The sequence below is a fragment of the Oryzias melastigma genome, linkage group LG2 (assembly GCF_002922805.2).
Source record: "Oryzias melastigma strain HK-1 linkage group LG2, ASM292280v2, whole genome shotgun sequence".
Classification (NCBI taxonomy): domain Eukaryota; kingdom Metazoa; phylum Chordata; class Actinopteri; order Beloniformes; family Adrianichthyidae; genus Oryzias; species Oryzias melastigma.
In genome coordinates this window covers 16,787,962-16,806,509 of record NC_050513.1, presented here as the reverse complement: position 1 = coordinate 16,806,509, position 18,548 = coordinate 16,787,962, and the positions used below count along the sequence as shown (strand labels likewise).

The 18,548-nt window shown below is 38.5% G+C and overlaps 2 protein-coding genes across 2 annotated transcripts in view; both read right to left on the bottom strand.

The window, feature by feature from the left end:
* The window catches only part of LOC112156794 (zinc finger protein 875), a 6,811-nt gene extending 3,663 nt beyond the window's left edge, over positions 1-3,148 (bottom strand). Inside the window, exon 1 of the mRNA XM_024289160.2 lies at positions 2,847-3,148. Within this exon, the coding sequence (XP_024144928.1) occupies positions 2,847-2,991 (145 nt within the window). The 5' untranslated portion in view covers positions 2,992-3,148. The remainder of the gene's footprint in view (positions 1-2,846) is intronic.
* Positions 3,149-8,920: 5,772 nt separating this feature from the next.
* LOC112156782 (oocyte zinc finger protein XlCOF6-like) lies at positions 8,921-18,389 on the bottom strand. The gene is made up of 2 exons (XM_036214862.1): positions 17,764-18,389; positions 8,921-11,259 (listed from the first exon to the last, which is right to left on the bottom strand). Exons 1-2 carry the CDS (start codon positions 17,903-17,905, stop codon positions 9,980-9,982), a joined length of 1,422 nt encoding a protein of 473 aa, XP_036070755.1. The 5' UTR covers positions 17,906-18,389; the 3' UTR covers positions 8,921-9,979.
* Between the last annotated feature and the right edge of the window lie 159 nt (positions 18,390-18,548).

Genomic DNA, 18,548 nt, shown 5'->3' with positions numbered 1-18,548 from the left:
ATCCATTAGGTTTCTGAACTACAGTCTATTGCTGTGAAGTTCTGCAGAACTTTTGCTCGCTTTGCCGACAGTACTTTAATGGAGGCTTCGCCCATGACCCGCTACGTAGCTCCACTGCTTCACTCGTTCTTATCCGAGTCGCTTCGAAACACCGCAATCCACGTTTTTATAGGATACTGGCAGCAATGTGGCAAAGAGTTTCGGTTTAGTACTCATTCCAAGTCAAAACCAAGTAGTAAATGTCTCATAACAACTAAAACCGCAAGGCTGACCGAACATTTAACACATCTTGTTGTTTTGGTCGTGGTGTAGAGCTGCTCAAAGAGACTCAGTGTGCTCTGCTGCCAACTAGTGGTGGGAGGTTAGGATGGAAAACAAAAGCAAGACGGTGAAGGACGCTCGTAAATGAATGAATAAATATTGTCTTGTCAACATTTTAAATCGATTCAAGTATTGCCAAGTGAAATATTGCGATATATCGCTGAATTGATATTTTCCTACTGCATAGGAGCTTCTGTGTTTTAATTTTGCTAACAGTGCTCCTCAGTATGTTCCAAGAGCTTGTGTGTATGCACAGACACATGAAAAATTAGAGAGAAAGTCATTTTCGCTCGATAACGTCACCAATAGTTGCTGGTCAGTTAGCGTTAGCACTGAGCTTCCAGCGCTCTAATATACATAACAACAGCGGTTTTATACCTTTAAAGCAAAAAGTCATTACTCACATTTAAATGTAAACTTCTGTGCTACAGCACACTCCTACAGGAAGAAATGCGCTTCTCCTCCTAACTGTGCGACGCGGTTATACCCTCGCGACGGAGCACATTGTATCACCCCGCTTGGATGGTGGGATCTTATATTTCGGACACCACTTCTACTACAAATGCCTGTTCAAATGTAGGATTAGGGAAAGGGGGTAAGGAGAAGGGAAGAAATCGGATTGGGCGTAAATGTGCAGGGGTAGTGACTGACTGATAACAAAAAATCGTCCGGTTGCCGTTTAATTTGAACATTTTCTTAAAACTTCAGTGGTCACCGCACAGCGTGTAAAAATACCACAGCCGCTGTCCGATTACTAGTGTCACCCTGGGGTCACCAGATGGCCATCTGCCAAGTTTGATGAAAAAGTGGCATTTAGGGCACCACTCGGTGGCATTTCAGTGTATGTGACGGTAGCTTAAAGGGTAACCAAACCCTAAATCAACTTTTCTTGGCTGTTGACTACTACAAATGGGGCTTTAAAAGTGCTGTCTATTGTCCATCCATCCATTTTCTTGACCGCTTCATCCCGTTCGGGGTCGCGGGGGTGCCGGAGCCTATCCCGGCCACTGATGGGCGAAGGCGGGGTACACCTTGGACAGGTCGCCAGTCCGTCGCAGGGCCTCAATCACACACACATCCACTCTCACATTCACACTTAGGGACAATTCAGAGTCACCAATTAACCTATGAAGCATGTTTTTTTTTGGACGGTGGGAGGAAGCCGGAGTCCCTGGTGAAAACCCACGCATGCACGGGGAGAACATGCAAACTCCACACAGAAAGGTCCCAGCCGGGATTCGAACCGGGGCCTTCTCGCCGTGAGGCAAGAGCGCTAACCACTTGCGCCACCGTGCAGCCCGCTGTCTATTGTTCTTTGCCAATTTTTTTACTAATTAAAATGAACTTGTTTAAATTTGAAAATATAGTCAAAAACCATCTGTGTGCTGCCTCCCACGGGTTGCAATGATGCACTAAACTTGAATTTTGGTATTGGTCAAACCATGTGGGTCCCACATCATTTCAGAAGTCCCACGTCATGATCTGCAGCCCCAGTATTGGTAACAGTCACAGAGACTCCTGTTCCCCAGCCCCACCCCTCACACTGGATTTTCACATTTTAACTGTGGGCGGAGTCAGCCTCCTCCTGTTTGGTTACCCATTAAACAAGATACACTGGCCTTCTTCAGCCGTGCCTTAATTAAGTTTAAACTGTATGTGTATATTTCTGTTGTATGTCTGATCTTGTTTGAGTTTTGGAACCTAATTTCGTGTGTCAGTCAAAGCTGTGCATATGACAATAATTAAATGAATCTTGAATTTTACTTTACGAATGATGTCAAATTAATATATTATGTTTTAAGTTGCTCTAAAATAAATGATTTCCAAATCAATTGTTTATTTGTCTTCTATCTCCTGGTTTTCACATGAAAAGTATTAATAAGAGCACCTATAAGATACTGGATCAAAAAACACTGCCAATAAAAGGAGTGGTACTAATAAAATCTTGTCGTTATCCATCCCTAATCTTGAGCAGTTGAGTGTGAGTTATGTGCCTAGTGCAAAAGAATACTCTTGCTAAAAGTCAGCTAAAGAAAAAGACAGAAAAACATGAGGAGACAGCAGTGTAATGCAGTGGTACTGAACTCACAATTCCTGCATGAGGGGGAATCAAAAGAAAGAAAAAGTACAGCTAATTTAACCAGTACACCACGGCAGGAATTAAAGACTTTTGGCCATTTTATTCAACACAACAGGGTATAAAACACTGCTTTTGAAAGATATTAAGCACTGTTTTTTTTTACCCCTATTTTGGGGACAACACAAGACGGCATAATTTACACGCTACACTTAAAAGAGGTTTTAACATCTCTTCAAGCTGTAACAGCGGCGCTTTTCATGTCCAATACGCCGTTTTTTAAGGCACTTTTCCTGGATTTTATTAACCTCTTTGGCTTGCCATATTTTCGCCATGTTTAACGGCGCCTTCCCTGACGATTATTGACGCTTAACGTTTGCCATACTAAGGCCATCACTAGTCTTTTAACGCCAACGCGCGTCCAAAAAATATAATGCAGTGAGCATACCTACAACGTGCAACTGAAGCTGTGGTTTCCAGGTGGTATCCATCAGTCTGCTCTGACCACAGAGCTCCTCCTCGTTCTGGACGATGGCTCCGTCAGCAGCAGAAAGTTGTTCTCTGTCAGAATCTTCCTGAGGTTCTGAAGACATGGTTCCTGCAGCTGCAGAAGATCTTCAGCTCCAACAAACACCAAAGTCCTCTGAACAGCAGCAGCTCCGATCATCTGCTAGTCTCACAATCACAGCCACGTTGTCTTTACGTTCAACACGCATTCACTCATTTACGACACTTTAGCTAAAGAGGATTGTTCGGAACCGAACCACGTATCGCTACATCTCTGTAGAAACCTCACGAACGTCCCAACGAAACACCGCCGTCCTCTCAGCACAAGCTAACGCTGCTAACGACGTGTGTTGTTTACTTCCGGGTCACGTGATGAAACTTTATTTAAAAAGAAACGAGTAAATATTTAATTAATTAAGCAATAAAATAAAGTAAATCTAAAAGGGAGAAAAATACAGTTTCGGTTAAACTTTATAATATAGCAACTAATTACAATGATCAAAATTGACCACAAAACACATCTAATATTAAGAACATATCTAAACACATTTTTAGAATGTATTCCGAAACAATAGTAATGTATAAAAAATCTCTTAAGTGAACAAAAACCAAATAATAAAAAAATGCACGAAAAAACAACCTTTAGAAACAGCCTCTAAAGAGAATAATAAATCTGATTAAAAAGTAAACTGTGAATAAGAAATAATATTTTTAAGAAAAACAACCATTGTGAAATAATTATTAAAATTGGAAAAACAACACAAAAGTTCCCCAGAATTAAATATCAATGTAAATATGAAATGTAACATGTTAGACATAACCAATCCTTCTTCTCCATGATTCAAATGAAATCAGGTTTTAGTGATTTCTCTGCTGACGAAGGTTTGAACACACAGGTCACCAGTGCTGAACTGCAGCATGTTGAGATCTTCTTCATTTCTGAACTTCTGATATTATTGTCTTGAAAAAGGGTAGTGAGCTCATATCTGAGAAGTTCATCTATAAACATAATTTCTTTGTGGTTTCTTCTGTAGTTCTGATCAATGTGACCTTTGATCAAATGGATTTATTTTTCAGAAACAGAATAATCACTTAGTTCCTCAGTGGGCCAATGAAATGCCTGGAATTACAGAAGATTACAGACATTTTTGTGTGGTTACAGAGGATTACCTAAAACTATTAGCAGTGATTGAGAATGAGTGAAAGGTGATGAAAAAATAGGTTTAAAGCAGAGTTAGATGATGGAAGAGACAAACCATCAGGATCCAATACAGAGAGCATGACAGGAACTTCAGAAACATTAACATCTTCAGTATTTTCTGTCTGAACAAACTCAGTGCAGCTCCATCAGTGATCCAGAGCTCTCTTCAACAAATCACTGACTCATTGTCCAGAGAGCTCAGCCTGCAGCCCTCTGCTGGTTTCTACATATCACTCAGAGGAAGAATTCATGTCTTTCTTTCTTTTTATCTCATTCTTGATCCGATTCTTTTTTCCCGAATTATAGAAACGGGAAATTTGTTCTGTCTTTGTCAAAGTGACTGAATGGAAGTATTACTCCATCATGGAGTGTTTGCTGCTCTTTTGTGTGTGGAGAAAACATTGTTCCATCTGATTTGTGTGTGTCTGATACTTGATTTGTAACTTGTGTCTGCATGTTTGGGTGTAACTTTTCACTTATGTGTGAATAGTTCTTGATTTGTAACTCATGCAATACATTTTGTGCATAACTGTGTGTACTTGCAATTGTGTATCATATGTACAAAATGACAAAAATACGATAAAATACAATTTACACACACACACAAAACATTCAGAAATGCATGCGCATTCAGAGATGATCTTCTACTAGGTTTCAATGAGTAGTTATTTTGACTTGTTGTGAAGTGATCATGTTTACGTTAAGAATTGAAAAGGGAGTCATCTCTTGATTGTATTTTAGAACTGTATCTGAGTGTCAGAAAAGTGTAAAAAAATAACTATATGGTACCTGTAAAATGTCTAAAACCGTTTTGCATAAAAGCATAGACGCTGCAATTTAGTCTTCTTATCCACCATATTTATTCATATTCATTTGTACTTTGGTCTATCTTATTTTCACAAAAACAGACTAGTTTTCAGCCTTTCTACTCAGTTTTAGTATGTAAGGATTGTAAAGGTCCTTAGACAGTAACTTCCAGTATAAGAAAATAATAATTTCTTGATGTTACCATACCTGAACTACTGTAGAGAAATTTGGGGTACAACTTATAAAAAACATACTCATCCAATCTACATATTGCAAAAAAAGCAATAAGAATGATTACAAAAAGTAATTATAGGGACCCATCTAATCCATTGTTTATTAAATTAAAATGATTAAAACTTTATGACCTTGTTAACTTTAATATTTTAAAATGTATGGAGTAAATATGAAATGTCTTCCTCCTAATTTAATAAAAAGATACATGAAAAGAAAAGGGAAATTCAATCTAAAAGAACATGAAATATTTAGAAAACCAAAGCACAGAACACTGCTAAAAGAGTGGTGTGTGTCAGCATATGGAGTCAATAAACTGAATCAATTGAGCACATGAATAAAAAATGCTACAACAATATCAAGTTTTAAAAACAACATTAACAACAGTGTAATCAATGATTACAAATCTGTCTACTATTAATAGCAACTACTCTTTTGCTGTAGGGGTGACAGAGGAGTATGTCCGAGCAGTGCAGGACATGTATGAGGGCTGTAAGACAGTGGTGAGGTGTGCTGTAGGGGTGACAGAGGAGTTCAAGGTGGAGGTGGGATTACATCAGGGATCAGCTCTGAGCCCCTTCCTGTTTGCAATGGTGATGGACAGACTGACGGATGAGGTTAGACAGGAATCACCATGGACTATGATGTTTGCAGATGATATTGTGATTTGTGGTGAGAGCAGGGAACAGGTGGAGGTGGAGTTAGAGAGGTGGAGGTTTTCCCTGGAAAGGAGAGGAATGAAGGTTAGCCGCAGTAAGACAGAGTACATGTGTGTGAATGAGAGGAACCAGAGTGGAAGAGTGAGGTTACAGGGAGAAGAGATAAAGAAGGGGGAGGAGTTTAAGTATTTAGGGTCAACAGTACAGAGTAATGGAGAGTGTGGAAAAGAAGTGAAGAGGAGAGTGCAAGCAGGTTGGAATGGGTGGAGAAAAGTGTCAGGTGTGATGTGTGACAGAAGAGTTTCAGCACAAATGAAAGGAAAGGTGTACAAGACTGTGGTGAGACCAGCCATGTTGTTTGGACTAGAAACAGTGGGACTGAAGAAAAGACAGGAAGCAGAGCTGGAGGTAGCAGAGATGAAGATGCTGAGGTTCTCTTTGGGAGTGACCAGGATGGATAGGATCAGGAATGAATACATCAGAGGGACAGCACATGTTAGAGGTTTTGGAGATAAAGTCAGAGAGGCCAGACTGAGATGGTTTGGACATGTTCAGAGGAGAGACAGTGAATATATTGGTAGAAGGATGCTGAGTCTAGAGCTGCCAGGAAAGAGGTCTAGAGGAAGACCAAAGAGGAGGTTTATGGATGCAGTGAATGAAGACATGAAGGTGGCTGGTGTTAGAGTGGAGGATGCTGAAGACAGGCTTAGATGGAGGAAACTGATTCGCTGTGGCGACCCCTGAAGGGAAAAGCCCAAAGGAAAAGAAGAAGTCTGATCTTAACAATTATCATATTGATGAATCTCTGTTTGAAAAATAACTGCATTCTAAACATTAAAAATGCCATTGACATTGAACGTGATTGGCACATCAAGTATGCGTGCTCCGTTTTAACACCCATCAAAGTCGCTGCTTGTCCAAAAGTGCTTTTAGAAACCTGATGCTCCCACCGCATGTGGGAGGAGCTTCCGTCAAAAGTTTTTTTATCTCCTTATGAATGACACGGAAAATGTTAAGAAATCTGGAGTATTTATTTTGAAGAGCTCCACAAACTTAGTGTGAAGCCTGGTCTTTATTGATGAACACAGACCTGATATTCTGGTGATGGTAATTTTTTTAGATACGTGATAATAATTTTCCGAAGAACACCTGACCATCTTTCATGGCACAGGCACAATGGTTGGAAAATACTGGTGTATGTTATCATAACATATAGTATACTGTCTATGGTGTGTACATGTCACATAGGTACTGCACTGTATTTCCTGTTAAAATGGCAAGGCTAACACCATACCTAATGCCTCGTTTCCACCGAGCGGTTCAAATCAAACTGGACCGGGCTGGACTGGACTTCTTAGTGTTTCAGTTACAAAATGGACCCGTTAAGCAGGACAGACTGGTACCATTTATGGTCCCTCGTTGGTCATAGGTCCATAGAAAAATGGAAGGAACCTGCAACACATTGATTGGCGAAAAGGTTTTACAACAGCAACAAGCGTCCGACCAGCCCGGCTCAAAATCCAAGCTGAAAGTTTTAGCCTCTTTTCAGTTGTATTCTTCTTCACCCCCCACAATCTTCATGCAAAGAATAATACATTCTTTACATGTACTGTACTTTACAGTATCCCCCCCTGTTCGTGGTGGTTGGGGACTGCCAACCGTCTGTCTCACCCGACCCCTGCGGCCGAAGAATGTCCATTATTTATCTATGCTCATCAAAACCACTTCCAGTCATGCTTTGTAAGACATTAATTGAAAAATATTTTTGCTTAACAAAGAGATTTTTTCTTCTTTTTAATTCAGAACAACAGACTGTTCTGCAGCATAGAGGCCGGTCTCATCCATACTAAACACCTGTTCCGGATTATAATTATCTTCAGTGGTTATTATTATTATTTTTTTCTTTGTCCGTTTCTGAGTCAGCTGATACAGCTTCTCTTTTGTTGTAGTCTCACCTTTTTGACGCACAGCAATGCCATCAGTCTACACCCCGCATGTGCTTTGATGGTCCAACCCTCAATGGAAACGCTCACTTGAAATGCCTGGACTATTCTAAACCAGCCAAGAGTGGACTAGTCTGATCCGGACTGCTCACTGGAAACGAGGCATAACATTACTGTCATAAGATCGGCCAGATGTTGGCATAACTTTTACATTTGTAGTGCGTTTACCTGTTTCATCTGTTGTTGTTTCATCTTCATCTGGTCAAAGTCCTTTGGGTGTATATTTTTTGTTGGGAGTTGGGACTCCTGGAAAGTTCAGGGGAACAGGGGAAGAGTTTCAGGAAATAAAACATGGAGGATTTGTCCTCTGTGTTCAACTCCTCTCTGTGTATGTATTGCATTCACTAAAGCTACGAAATGTTTTAACAATACATTCTAATTAATGTTATAAGGCAATTCTGAATAAAAAAAAAAACCTTTGGGGCATTAAGAGAATTATTCGGGGCTAAGGCCAGGAATACCCAGGCCAGACGACGCCACCGCCATCCGTCCATCTTCTACCGCTCATCCGGGACCAGGTTGTGGGGCAGCAATCTAAGAAGAGATACTCAGACTTGCTTCTTCAAGGCCACTTCCTCCAGCTCCTCTGAGAGGACTCCAGGACGCTCCCAGGCCTCACGGTATAGCATGTCCTGGGTCTTCTCCAGGGACTTTGCCCAGTGCGAGATGCCCGGAACACCTCCTCAGGGAGGTTTCCAGGAGGTAACTGAAACAGATAACTGAGCCACCTTGACACCACGTCTTCACCACAACAGACTGGTATAACAACTGCATAACAGAGAACACCACACCAATTCAACTGTCACTCAAAGTTTCAGAAGATTTTCCAAAAAATTAATGAATCTTTTATTAAACATCAATACATGGCCTTATCACTTTCTCAAGGTGAAAAGTCTCATAACTTGTAGTCAAGTTCAGAGTGTAAGGTGCTATAGAAACTTACATACCCTGCAGTTTTGGAACCAAACAGTGCCAGATATTAACTAACTTACCCTTAAACTTACCTGGGTATGTCAAATAACCTGCTTTCTGAAACAGGCCAGAGTTTTGGTATCTGCAGAGAACCAACAAACAGCAGAGAGCCACACTGTGGGAAAGACTCCACACTTCTGACTGATGTTCACGTCCACTTTATTCTTCACAGGAAAGATTGGAACAGAACACTGAGAACTAAAAAGAACCAATAAACAGTTCTAATATCTACTACAAAACACGAATCACATAAAAACATGACGAAAACAGCAGTCTGTGTCTTTATCCACCTCTTACAAATATTTTGGGGAAAAACGTCCTCACTAAATGGATACTTGCCATCATGTCCCAACAAGTTTAAACTGCAGTCAATACTTAAAAAAACAATAATGAAATGTTCACCAATTACATAAAAACTATTAGAATTAAAATTATATACAAAATATTTCTAGTGTTATTATGGTAGAACTCAGAATACATACACATCATCTCAGTATAGACTACAACCATAATTAAGCCATTCTAAATTTACCTCTAATAATTCAAGACCACACATTTTTTATTTATAGGTACATATAAAATAATTCTGTGAAAAAGTTTAACATTTTTGCTAATTCGAGCAGTAATCATAATCATAATACATAGATTGATACCTATCAATACATGTTTTTGATCATTTTAGTATAAAAAGGAAAAACCTAAAAAAAGGTCCCTTAGAAAGCTACAGTATTTTACAGAACCAATAAAAAACAAGATATTTTAGTAGACTTTAGGTCTGCCAGCAGATCGATTTGAGGCACAATTATAGATATTTTTGTGGAACTCTCCACAATAAATAAATCTTATTTCTCAAAATCTTCTGTCTTCCATACATTATAAGTGAAATATCCACAGACACCATTCCTTATAGAGATCATCTTAAGTGCATTGGCTGGTAGCTCCTCCCCCACGCGGCGTCAAACTCAGGAACACATAGTTTGACAGCCAAAGACCAACAAATTTCTCACGCATGCAAATTTGTAGCAGGAATCGCGTTTGGTGTGAATACACCTTTAGTGGAAGAAAAACGTTACCTTTTCAAAATCCTTCAAACTTTTAATGGAAACCCGAAATGTTATTAACTATACAAGTTATCTGGTGCGAATTTACTTAAGTTTAGTTTACACTATCCTTGATTACATTGACAAGAAAAAGGCCTCTCTCATGTATGAGTTCTCATGTGTCTGTTGAGACTAGACACCCGATTAAAACTTGCACCACATTCTTTACATGAAAAAGCCTTCACTCCAGTGTGAGTTATCATGTGTGTTTTAAGATGAGATATACGACTAAAATTTTTGTTACATTCTTTACAAGTAAAAGGCTTCTCTCCAGTGTGAGTTCTTGTGTGGTTTTTGAGATGAGAGATATCACTAAAAGCTTTGCCACATTCTTTACAGCTAAAGGGCTTCTCTCCTGTATGACTTCTCATGTGGGATTTGAGATTACCTTTAGTACTACATTTTTTATCACATTCTTGACAGGAAAAAGGCTTTTCTCCTGTGTGAGTTCTCATGTGTGTTTTGAGATTAGATAAACGACTAAAACTTGAATCACATTCTTGACAAGAAAAAGGCTTTTCTCCTGTATGAGTCCTCATGTGTGATTTGAGACTAGATATTTGACTAAAACTTTTAGCACATTCTTTACAAGTATAGGGCTTCTCACCTGTATGAGTTCTCATGTGTCTTTTGAGATCATACAAATCATTAAAACTTGCATCACATTCTTTGCAAGGAAAAGGCTTCTCTCCTGTGTGAGTACTTAAGTGAATTCGGAACTGAGACCAGTGACCAAAACTTTTACCGCATTCCGTACAGATATAAAGCGTGTCATCCGACTTGGTTTTCATGTAGACAAAGAGATTACTAACATCTCTTGAGCTTTCACCAGAAATTACAGAGGAAAGTTTTTGCTTTTTTGGAGATTTTTTAAGTTTTTTAACCAAAGTTGTTTTCTTTATGTTTTTTCTAACATCAGAATCACATTGACCGTCTGACAGGTGAGAGCTGTCCACATTTTGGACAGGACTGCTGTCTCTACTCTTCATCTGATCTATGTTCTGTGGGTCTGTCTCTTCATCTGCAGTTGATGTTGATTCATCCTCACTATCAGTTACATTTAAGCTTTCCTGATCACTTAGTTCTGCATCACTGTTCTCATTTTTCTCAGTTTCCATCAAGGTCTCCTGCTTCGGATCAAGCTGCTCCTCATAATGTCCGAGACAGAACCCTTCTTGCGCCTCTTTAAACCGTGGAGGTTCTTCTTGCTCCTGCTCCTCTTTAATCTGTGGAAATTCTGTCTTCTCTAGTTCGTCTTCAGTCTGTGGAAGTCGTTCCGCTTGTTCCTCTTTAATCTGTAAAGGTTCTAGAGCCTCCTGTTCCACTTTAAAGTTCCCCTGCTGATTGGAGAGATCTTCAGTCACAAAATGTTGGGGGAGGACTGCAGGAACATAAACACAGAAAGAAGATTGTTTTATACTTTTAAAGGAATCTTTGTATTAAAAGACATGAACTTCATTTAAAAAAACACAAATTTAAATAATCAGTTACCATCTGAACAATTTCCTTTAATAGATATAAAGCAGTTCTCATTCGAATATACAACAGTACGAGGTGATGTATACCCATCTTCTATTGTTAAGATTTTATTGTTATGGGAAGAGAGGAGAAAGGGAGAAAGATGCTGTGTCTTTTTAAGATATATTAAAACAAAATAGTGCATGCTGTGATTGTACTGTTGCTACGTCGACACTGATAAGCAAAACCGTTAAAGCTGAAACTTATCGGTCTGGTAAATTTCCAATTAATTGACAATTTCTGGTACAAATGAACTGGTTTTGGTAACGCATGCCTAGTCTTCAGTGAGTCAAACACCTAATTAGAGCTGCCACAATTAGTCGACTAATCGACTATTAAAATAATTAAAAACTAATTTAACAGTCAATTAGCTGGTACTTTATACAGCATTATATGGAGTCAGAGTGTGGTAAAGTTGAACAAAGTTGTGAGTGTTCGGCGCCAAAAAGTGAAATTTTTGTGTGAATGCTTCTTAAGCATGCTAAGTCCATCAGTTGCTTTATATGAGCCCGCCCACTATCAACAGGATTGGCTAGAAGATCAAAGTACTGACTTGATTGACGTGTCCAAAGACCAACAGTAACATGGCACTGAAATGCAGCACCGTTTACAGCGTCTTTTTTCAGTTTCGGTAGAACCACGTAAATTATAATGGTTCCTACTTGGAACCAAACTTTGGTGCCCAACCATAGTTTTAAATTTCATTATACAAGTGCAATAACAAATAAAGACTATTCTATTGTCAGCAAGTGACAAATCAAATTTGCTTTTCTGTGTAGCATTGCAGTGAGCTACTAAAAGGAGTCTCTTGAGTTACCGTGACGGGATAGAGATATGAAAGTTCCACACTGGAATTCATTGAGCTCCTGAGAGTGGAACATTCCTTCACAAATGTTTGTAAAAACAGTCTGCATTCCTGAGTCCGAAACATTAATTGTTCAAGTTGTGAATGCGTGTTGAGGTTAATTGATTAAACTAATATAAAACAGAACATTTTTTAGAATGTTATTGATCCCATAACAGGGTAATTATTTTGATAGTCATAGCTTTTTTGAAAATGGAATTAAACAGATCAAAATACAGTGACATCCGACCACATTCTGTGGTTGTTGCATCTGATTATGTAAGCAATGCACCAGCAGATAGTTTCAGACCAAGAAGTGGTTGAAAACAACCCAAAAAGGAGTAGCAGACGCACCACTCCACTCATTAGGTATTAAAAAAAGGCTCCATGCATGACAAAATTGGTTGATAATTAGGGGTGTAACAGCTCTCTGATAATCCATGCAGATCACTAGCCACGGTTTGTGCCAAGTATGTATCGCGGACCCCCCACCACCACCCCACTGCGGCTGCGTTTCTAGCATGCACATTATTAGAATCAGTCGTACCGTACACCGTCTTTGTTCTAACAAGAGTCAAAGTTGCTTTCTGACAGTTATAAATAACCTGAAGCCCACGCCGCGTTACGTCAAAAATTTTTTCAAACTTGTCATGGAGGACACAGATACTGAAAGATCGAATTTATTTAGGGTTGCACGATAATATCGGTTACCGAAAATTATCGGCCAATGATGGGCATTATGACGTCACACCGACAATTCCGATATAGGGCTGCCACAAACGATTATTTTAATAGTCGTCTAATCACCGATTTTTTTTTCCGATTAGTCGACTAATCGGGTCATGGGCAAAGTAGATGTAAAGCACACATCTTAACCATCATTAGCTTTAAACTAACTAAAAACTAGATACATAGCATTAGCGGCGATAATGCTAGCGTGAATGCTGCAAGCTGAATTTGGCCGCTGAAGATGCTGAAATTGATAGCTAAAAAAAGCTGAAGCTATTATGCCAAATTAGCACTAAAAACGAATAAATTAGCCAACACAGATAGCATGTAGCTGAAATATTAGCTAAACTCCAAAATAGCCTAAAAAACAAAAAAAGCCTAAATTAGCCTAAACAGCTAGCAAGTAGCTGAAATATTAGCTAAACTTCAAAATAGCCTTAAAAAAATTAAGTTAGCCAAACAGCAGGGATGTAGCTGAAATATTTGCAAAATTATAGAATAGCCTAAAAAACAAAAAAAGCTAAAGTTAGGCTAAATAGCTAGCCTGTAGCTGAAATATTAGCTAAACTCCAAAATAGCCTTAAAAAAAGCAAAAGAAAGCTTAAGTTAGCCAAACAGCTAGCATGTAGCTGAAATATTTGCAAAATTCTAGAATAGCCTAAAAAACAACAAAAAAGCTAAAGTTAGGCAAAAAGCTAGCATGTAGCTGAAATATTAGCTAACCTCCAAAATAGCCTTAAGAAACCTTAATAAATGCCAAAATACTTTAAAAAGCTAGAGGAATGCCATTATAACTTCCAACTTTACTACACTCTGACTCCATATAATATAAAGTAACGACTAATCGACCATTATATTAGTTGTCGACTATTTTAATATTCGATTAGTCGTCGAATCGTGGCAGCCCTATTCCGATAAGAGAAAAATTTGCCAATAATATCCCGATAATTAGACGCTTCCTCACTCACTGCTCAGTATTTACTTGTGTTACATCTTGTCTGCTCAACAACAAAAGTTTCAGCTTCATCAGTACTGCCTAAAGCATGCGGAGTATTTCTCCATCCCTCTCTCATGCTTTGGAAGCTGCACTTTTCAAGGGAGGAGCGCTCTTGCACTCACACACACACACATAGACACACAAATACACACTGACTCCTGTGCTGATGCAAAGACAACAAACGCACACTGATGGCAGTGCGTTCAGTGTGTTCGGCCGCTTGCTAAAAAGTCAGAAATGCGTCTGTATTTATCCAAAGTAGATGAAGACGGCATGAGCTGTCTCAGATGTAACATTCATTAAACATTTAATGTAAGGGCAGAAACACCAGTAATTTGTTATTTAAAAAAAGAGTTAAATAAACCAGATTCTGGCAGAAATGCACTTGATTCTAATCTGTTCAAATATATGTTTTCTCAAATATATGATTTAAAGCTTTTACAAATGAAAGTCATTTTAGGTTTTTATCTTCTTTTTTCACATTTTTTTCACTTTTTATTTATCTGAAAAATTATCTAAACCGTGAGTTTTATGATCCGTTACACCCCTATTGATAAAAAGAGGATAACGAAACAAAAACAGCTATGCTGACTCAGAGATAAAGAAGGCTAACTGGCAGCCAGTTGTTGTAGCAGTTTAAAAAAAAATAAAACACGTCAATGGTATTAGAATGCGTACCCGCCCTGCTTGTCACGGGAATAAATCAGCCGCTGGAGCAAGAAATGATTCCTTAACTTAACGTGGTGGAGGCACTGTGGCCGTTAAAATGACAATGAGTTGTACATCATATCAAAAAGTCTTTTATTTGAAGAAATAATTTAAAATAAGATAAGAGTACTTATAATTGATTTTCATATTTATTGCTTTTGTAAGAGACCATGGAATAGGCAGAATAATGTTATTTTAAGGAGTGAATTATCAGAAATAAATGGACTTCACAAAAGTAACAGTAGACACTATTAGGTCTTTAAATCACGATAATGAACAGGAATTATGCCTTACATAAAAGATAATAATTAGTAGGGGTACAATAAATCACAAAACTCACGGTTTGGATCATGTCATGGTTTTAGAGTCACGATTCAGACCATTTTTAGATCAGTAAAAAGGAAACTTCTTCTTTTCCTTTGGGCTTTTCCCTTCAGGGGTCGCCACAGCGAATCAGTTTCCTCCATCTAAGCCTGTCTTCAGCATCCTCCACTCTAACACCAGCCACCTTCATGTCTTCATTCACTGCATCCATAAACCTCCTCTTTGGTCTTCCTCTAGACCTCTTTCCTGGCAGCTCTAGACTCAGCATCCTTCTACCAATATATTCACCGTCTCTCCTCTGAACATGTCCAAACCATCTCAGTCTGGCCTCTCTGACTTTATCTCCAAAACCTCTAACATGTGCTGTCCCTCTGATGTATTCATTCCTGATCCTATCCATCCTGGTCACTCCCAAAGAGAACCTCAGCATCTTCATCTCTGCTACCTCCAGCTCTGCTTCCTGTCTTTTCTTCAGTCCCACTGTTTCTAGTCCAAACAACATGGCTGGTCTCACCACAGTCTTGTACACCTTTCCTTTCATTTGTGCTGAAACTCTTCTGTCACACATCACACCTGACACTTTTCTCCACCCATTCCAACCTGCTTGCACTCTCCTCTTCACTTCTTTTCCACACTCTCCATTACTCTGTACTGTTGACCCTAAATACTTAAACTCCTCCCCCTTCTTTATCTCTTCTCCCTGTAACCTCACTCTTCCACTCTGGTTCCTCTCATTCACACACATGTACTCTGTCTTACTGCGGCTAACCTTCATTCCTCTCCTTTCCAGGGCAAACCTCCACCTCTCTAACTCCACTTCCACCTGTTCCCTGCTCTCACTACAAATCACAAGGAAACAAAAATAACTAAAAAAAAGAAAATCTTAGAATTCATGTTATAAAAAACTTCAAAACATACTTACTAAATCATAAATAAAGTACTTAAAGAAATGTGAAAACATAAAAACTTCACCTGCTTTACTGTAACAAACTGTCCTAAACAGAGTGCTGCTCCAGGAATCAGGTCATTCACATTTTTGAAAAATCTTTTTTTTTTAGATTCCTAAGTATAAGTGTTGTATTATTCGCATCTGTGTTATTAGCAACATCATTGCTTTCATTGGGAGGTCTAATGTAATTTTTCCTGAAGCTCCACAGAATCTTTTTTGAGCGATCGCAGCCCTGTTGGTATAAGTATATGGAGACAATAGACTCACGCCGATTTGTGCGTGCGTATTTTCTTATTTGTTTGTGCGTAGCTGTCAGGGATCAGCCAACCATCTCCACCTCTGACCACCAGAGGGAGCCCTCACCTGAATTCTAACCTGCTTTCCTCTAACCTGGCACCAGCCTACCTCATCATCACTAGAGCTGTGGATCATTGTTTAGGTGGCGATTCGATTCATGAATCAAGCTCAACGATTCACGAATCGAACCACAATTCTTACTTTTTACTATAATGTTTATTGCTATGTGTATATCTATTTACTGGATGAATGAAAATTGAAATTCTTTGTATTTAATCATCATTTAAATCTTTATTTAGAACAAGAGATCAAAATGAAAAGAACTGTAAAAAACACAAAAAAATTCAGATAAAAAGAAATTTTGTTTGTCATTTTAACCTTTTTTTGTCAATCTTCTGGCTCAGCAGTAACATAGCATTAAAATGATAAAAATCACTGCTGTTTTGGATCATTTAACAGCAAAACCTGAAAATGTTCTCCACAGTTTTCTATCCTCAAAGTTCTTCAATATTTTACATTACATATTGGTGCAGAGCCCGAATGAAAAACGTTTTTTTTGTTCACGTCAGAATCAGCTGATTCACGTTGATTATATCCACCTTTCAGCAGCGTGAGGCTGTTTCTTCAGAATAAACTAGAGTGTTGTTAATTGCGTCAAATGTTGAAGAGTTATCATAACTAAAATAATGTAAACACTGGAGCTAAAGCTCCGATGTTAAAGCTAATTCATTTTTTCAGAAGTTATGTCTATGTTATGGAAATTTCCCAGAAGTCTTTGCGAAAAACTAGCTTACATCGATGGTCACTAGATCAGCGGATATAGACCACAATGCATTGCAGTCGAAAAATTTCAAATAAATAAATGTGTTTGAATGTAATATTTGAATAAACCATCAACATTTTCACCATCAGAACACAGTGGAATCATAAATGTATATTCATATTGATTTGTTTTTTTTTCCCTTTATGAAATCGATTATGTCATATCTGGTCTTTAGAAAAACAAAGGAAGAGTAGTGAGCATCATGTCCGAATTACCTTTAAAATCCAGGCACTATATAGTCCCACATTATGTCGTTTTTTAGTAGTTGGGGGGGAATTCGGACAAAGCCCAAGAGGTGAAGAGTCTCACGACAGAACTGTGCATAACTGATGTTTCGTGTATGAGTAAGAGGTGATTTGTAGGTATTTTTTTTTTAAAGATTTTTGTGTGTAATTAATTTAAAGCAATTGTCATTTTAATTTGTGCATGTGTAAATTGTGGTTTTTATTTATTTTTTTTTCTCTTATGCACAAAACATTTTATAGGAGTTACAAATTAAGAATACTCACATACAAATCAAGAATCACGCGCCTACAAATCGGAGTGAGTCTATTTTCTCTCCATAAAAAGTATCAAGAATCTCGCAGTGACGGCTGACTTGACCCCGAAAATGCTAACAGACATTAACTTGACCACAGTGAAAAAAATGAAGACGTTTATGGGTCTTCTTACTGCATGTGGATGCAGCAAACACACCTACAACGTGGAGCTGAAGCTGCGGTCTCCAGGTGGTATCCTGTCCGCTCTGACCACAGAGCTCCTCCTCGTTCTGGACGATGGTTCCTTCAGCAGCAGAAAGTTGTTCTCTGTCAGAATCTTCCTGAGGTTCTGAAGACATGGTTCCTGCAGCTGCAGAAGATCTTCAGCTCCAACAAACACCAAAGTCCTCTGAACAGCAGCAGCTCCGATCATCTGCTAGTCTCACAATCACAGCCACGTTGTCTTTACGTTCAACACGCATTCACTCATTTACGACACTTTAGCTAAAGAGGATTGTTCGGAACCGAACCACGTATCGCTACATCTCTGTAGAAACCTCACGAACGTCCCAACGAAACACCGCCGCCCTCTCAGCACAAGCTAACGCTGCTAGCGCCTCGCGCTGTTTACTTCCGGGTCACGTGATGAAACTTTATTTAGAAAAAAAACATACAAACTGCGTAACTGGACCTCAATATAGTTGGAAAAACTTCAAATATTTATAAAAACAGTTCAAGTCTGGATATATTAAAGAAAATACAATCTCAAAGAGAAAAAAAAACTGTTTTGGTAAAGTTTATAAACGCTGCTGTGACGTCACCACATTGTAACTAAATACAATGTTAAGATTTGATTAAAAAAACACATCTAAGACTAAATAGACGAAATCACATTTGTTTTATGAATCCATAATTAGTAATGTATAAAGAAAGGCCTTAAATGAACAAAGAAACAAGGTTAAATAAGAAAATATAACAACAAAAAGAGATGTAACATAATAA